The sequence below is a fragment of the Monopterus albus genome, unplaced genomic scaffold, assembly GCF_001952655.1.
Source record: "Monopterus albus unplaced genomic scaffold, M_albus_1.0 scaffold92.1, whole genome shotgun sequence".
NCBI lineage: Eukaryota > Metazoa > Chordata > Actinopteri > Synbranchiformes > Synbranchidae > Monopterus > Monopterus albus.
This window is the reverse complement of record NW_018127972.1, coordinates 2661096-2666445: the sequence shown is the minus strand read 5'-3', so window position 1 is coordinate 2666445 and position 5350 is coordinate 2661096. Positions and strand designations below refer to the sequence as shown.

At 40.5% G+C, this 5350-nt stretch overlaps 1 protein-coding gene across 7 annotated transcripts in view; it reads left to right on the top strand.

The window, feature by feature from the left end:
• The window catches only part of plekha5 (pleckstrin homology domain containing, family A member 5), a 259165-nt gene that overhangs the window by 246051 nt on the left and 7764 nt on the right, over window positions 1-5350 (top strand). For all 7 annotated transcript variants that reach the window (XR_002275551.1, XM_020608318.1, XM_020608317.1 and 4 more), the window contains 4 exons: window positions 1844-1965; window positions 2947-3138; window positions 3322-3468; window positions 3907-4026. Coding sequence is in view for 6 of the 7 variants with exons in the window: in XM_020608318.1 (XP_020463974.1) it covers window positions 1844-1965; window positions 2947-3138; window positions 3322-3468; window positions 3907-4026 (581 nt within the window). In the remaining variant the exon portion in view is untranslated. The remainder of the gene's footprint in view (window positions 1-1843; window positions 1966-2946; window positions 3139-3321; window positions 3469-3906; window positions 4027-5350) is intronic.

Sequence of the window (5350 nt, the reverse complement as noted above, 5' to 3'; positions counted from 1 at the left end):
AGTATTTCTACAGTCACACACTCCAGCAAGTTATCTACCGCCCTTGACATTTTCTCGACTTTCTCATAACAAAAGTTTTTATCTATGTACAAGGCCACACAACCTCCCATCTTATTCTCTCTGTTTATGCATACCAAGTCGTACCCATCAAGGTCAAAATCCAATCCCCTTACATTATTAATCCAAGTTTCAGAAATAGCAATTATATTAAAAGAATGTGTAAGACTACAGAGATAATGTTTTATACTCTGAAAGTTTGCGTATAGACTTCTGCTATTAAAGTGAATTAGTGATAATTTGTTTACAATCTTGACATTGCTGTTAAACTGCTCATCCGTGTAATACTTGCAGTTATTTTCAAAGTTCTTGAAAAAGTTTTTTTCAGGGTCAAAGCCATCGTCCGGTTCATGATAATGAATTTCAGTGTCTCCAAATGTGTTCAGTTCCAGATCCAGTCCCTCAAAAACTATTAACTTCTGTAACAAATCACTTGCCTCATTTCGTCCATGGGTCATGCTTGTTGCTGTTAGTTCCAAAGCTCATCTGCCATCGCAGATATCAATATACCTGCATGTTTCTTCAGACCGCTGAGGGTCCAGCGGCCCCTTCATACTCTCCTTGTCTCGGCGTGCTGGTCATGGGTCCAGGAACTAGAGGTGTTGACCATAGACTTAGCTAATGAGACGAGATGATATTTTAACTCTATTTCTAAGAAATCTTCAATGACGAAATATGAAACTGGAAGAAGTCTTATTTGACTGAAAGTCACAAAAAGCAAGACACTGAGCATTTTGAAATGTTCTAACTAATCATCTTGTGATGAATGTCACTTCAGTTCTACTTTCTGAGTATGTATTATCATATGCAGTAAAAGACGACAATCTCCAAGCACTGTAAAAAGTTTTGCCACAAACTCAACTGACTGGTTTCTCCCCTGTATGGTTTCACATGAGCCTCTTCAGACCTTATAACTGTGCATGAGCTTCTAATTTCTAATTGAATCTGTGCGGGACCTTCTTTCACCCTCACACTCCGTCATGCTGGCTGCTGCTCTGGTTTTGTTATGTACTGATATCACGAGACAGCTTTTCACCATGACGACAAATATTATCACATTTTACTATTGCAGTGATCTCGTCACACCCTCACCTGTAACTACACCACTGTTAAATTTTAAGTAATTTCCAAGTACGCTCTTGTTCTCATAACTGTGGACTTTGCTAACTTTGCACTTGAACTCCAGCAAAATAACAAATATTGGTAAAACTAAAAAAAATCACAACATTATTTGTATGTTTTGCATCTTAAGCATAAACCTTTTTATGAAGTATTAAAAAAATAACAGGAATTTGACTCCAGTCCAATGGCCCCTGATGTGCACAACAATATAAAAGCAGAATGAAACTAAAACCACAAGTTAATAAAAAAGCCAAGACAAAAATGTACACACATACATATATACAAGTAAACAGAGCTACTGTCCTGCCATTCCCTTGAACATAGACTAACTGTTCAGTGTGATGACCCGGGGGAAGAAACTGTCTCTGTGTCTAGATGTTTTGGTGCACAGTGACCCCTGTAGTGCGTTTAGAGAGGAGGAGTTCAAAGAGTTTGTGTCCAGGGTGTGAGGGGTCTGCAGAAATCTTCTCTGCCCTCCCGTGAGGTGTACCGGTCCTCCATGGAGGGTGGACTGGCAACAATGATTTTTTTCTGACGTCCTGACCACATGACTGTATGAAATGGAGCGTGGCTAAATATTCTGCCACAACACTAAGCAGTTAGCCTGACCACAGAATTTGTTCGCGTATGTGTAAGTGAGTGTTTTATGCTGCCTCTCCAACAGTGCCCCCATACCCAGTGGGCATCGTCCCTCCCAGGACCAAATCTTCCAAGAGCCCTCCCGAATCCTCCACCATCGCCTCCTACGTCACCTTGAGGAAGACCAAGAAGACTGAGTCTAGATCAGTAAGTTTTAGCATCAACATCGGCACAAAAATTGTTTCAAGCAAATGACTGATTTTAACACAAAAATGAGGCAGAACCAGCCTCAAGGGTCCTTTTTTTTTGGCTGATTGTCTTTGTGCAAGTGAACATGTTATTGAGCCAGAGCTCTACAGATGCTTTATCTGCTCCAGTATACACATCTGCATTTACAAATAACATCACTTTATCTGTCGCTCTCATTCAATGCAGGCAGGAGTCTTTCTTTTCCACATATCACATTTGGAAATGTTTCCTGACTGAAGAGTTTGAGAATGAGAAGATTGGGGCCACTGTAAAGATTTGAGCTCTGCCTTTTTTTTTAAGTCAGAATTCTGAGATTAAAGTCACAACTCAAACAATTTTTTTACATAGGCCCTAATCCTGTTTTCTACAAAATTGATTATTGATATGATTATGAAGAGGATTCCTTTAAAATACATTTTATTTGTGTGAAATTGTAAATATATCTGGTAATTAACACATAAAAATAATTAAATATATTATCCAATCATAGAATTATGTTGAAACTATAAGATTATGGCTTAAACTGAAACAATAAGAAACCTTAACTGGAACAGGGAGAAGAAAACATATATGGGGAATCTCCTACATTTCCTACACAGATGCTTCACATTAAACGCCATGCAGCACCTCAAAGGGCTAATGATTTCACTGAGAAACACCTACAGGAAGTGTTGGGTGTTACAGCCCTAAGCTTACCACTAGCTGAAAAAATAGTGGCTGTGGTTGAAATTGTCTCAGTTGCCACAGCTTCATTGTCAACTCACATCAACTCACTGTGATTTCAATGAGAACAAATTACAAACAGCAATGCTGGATCACATGCAGTGTTTCCTGCAATTGGACAAAATGTTAGTGATGCTAAAACATAAATGCGAAATTGAATGCATGGAAAAAACAAAAAACAGAAACAACAACACACATGAGTCTTGTCCTGTGCAGGACCGTCCCAGGAGTGCAGTCGATCAGATAGGATTTGGAGAACGAGAGGTGGGCAGGCCGAGGATGAGCGTGGAGGAGCAGCTGGAGAGGATAAGGAGGAACCAGGAGGCTTCGTCACTTCGAGAAAAGAAGAGGGAAACCCCATCCCGCTCGCCCTCCTTCAGCAAAGACAACCCTTTTGTTACCCTGCAGGTGACTTCACACCCCAAATACATATATGCATGTACTAGACTGCTTTAGCTTAGAAATAAAGCTCTTGTGCTTAACCCTTCCCTGGTCCTTGAAAACGGCCAAACATTTTCAATATGACAGTTAATTCAAGTATGTATGAGCAACGGTGTGCCTTTGTTTGCGTGTGTGTGTGTGTGTGTGTAGACCCGAGCCCAGGCAGAGGGGGCCTGTGCAGACCCTGTGGAGCTGGAAGCAGCTCTGCGGCAGCTGAAGGTGGCTCACATGGAGCAGAGCAGGGCGGCTGCTGAGGAAGCTGGGACTCACATGAAGAGAGCACCGACTGCACCACAGGTTCATGGGATATTTGATATCACATTCAAAAAGGTGTTAATTTCAAGACCTACTGCCAACTAGTTCCAACTGGAGCAACTGTGTACATTACATTTTTTTAAAATCCAAAACAAATGCAAATATTTAAAATTCTAAAGTCTTGGCAAAAAAAGCACAGATGAATATTGTAATCATTTTATTACAACTGCAGTTTTTATATGTAATATAATTATGGCATTTTATACATGTAGTGTGTGCATACTGCTGTTCATTGACTGATTTCAATTCTATACTTTTATATTTTTTGATAAATATGAAGCTGCCACTTAACAAAAGATTAGGTAACATGTTGCAGTGCATGATATACTATACCACCATGAATCAGTTGTAAAGCCTCATGCACTTTTTTTCTGGTGATACTATAAACAGCTCCTGACATGATTCTTTTCCAATTGCCAGGAAGTGCAAAGCGCAGAGGAGGTGAACAATGACAAGTGTGAGGAAGTGCAGCAGGACAGGTGCGTGGCCCTGCCGAGTGTGAAGGAGCTGCAGGCTGAGACCAACAGCATAGACAATGAGGTACTGTAGAGAAAGACTGCGTTGCCACAGTGGATACACAGTTACAGGCTTGTCATAATTCATTCAGGTCCTCTCTTACAGTTTTGTTTCCCCTTGAATGACTTACATTAACAGAGAAGCTGGATAATTCTCTAACTCTAAAAACTCTATTTTTCTTATTGTCCACAAATCCTATTAAAACCACCAGTTTACCACAGTTTTTACAAGCCTATTGATTTTTACTGATGTAAGCCTTTAAAAACACCTCACAAATATATAGTTTTGATTGTTTTTAAGGGCTCGGTCATTTCCAGCTGGACACTGTAGTTTTTAATTAAGCAAACAGGAGGAAATAATGCATTTGTTGGGGCTATTTTCATCAGCAGATTAATCCACAGATGGTCTAGTGAATGTTACTGACTGCAGGACGATGTGTTTGTGAGACTGAGTCAAAATAAACTGCTCTGTGTGTTCTTGGTGTTGAAGGAACCTGTCACCCAGTGTAACCGTGTGGCTACATGTGCATGTAATAGTATTTGGACAACAATGGAGCTCTGGGGCACAGGAGGAAGGAGATAGAACAGGCTTTGATACACACCATATTTAGCAGTAGAATACATTCATTCTAAGTTTGAGTCTTGTCGCAAGCTTATAGTTATGTCAGAAAAAAAGGTAACTCAAGTACAAACAAGCTCATGACCATCTGAAACACTTAAAAGGCACAGTAATGGTAACTGTCAGTGTGGAAAGGAGTAAACTGGAGTAAACTGACGCAGTCGGTCCTGAAGTCTGCTAGAGGCTCAAGGCAGCAGGTGGAGAAGAGTCAAAGGAATTCTCTCACATTGCTTCACTATACACAGTTCTCAGCGTTAAATTCCCCAGCTGTAATCCCAGCCCTGTCTGCCACGCAGCAGCTAATCGGCCACTGTGGTTGTAACATCTCTGAATGTAATCTGGGACAATAACAGAGGATTTGTGGGAATGTGGAGGATGCCAGGTTGGCTTTAAGGGGTTTATCTCATGGACTGTCAGGACTGGTGGCTGGGTCTGGGCTGCTCTCCAGCGGGATGCCACCCCAGAGTTCCAGGAGCCCAGAGTGTGTGCAGCACCCTCATTCCTCAACAGTAAAACACTGACTCACTCATTCACTCGCTCATTGTTTACTATTTTTTCTATCTTGTCATCCATTTGCTCATTTATTTTTGGTGGGTTATTTTCTCATGTATTCTTTATTGCTGTTGTGATCTCACTTGCTGGTATAGTTACTTAATCACACACTAACTCTGTTACTAGATATCAACTATAGCCACATGTTTCATTATTTGCCAATATCCATATATATATA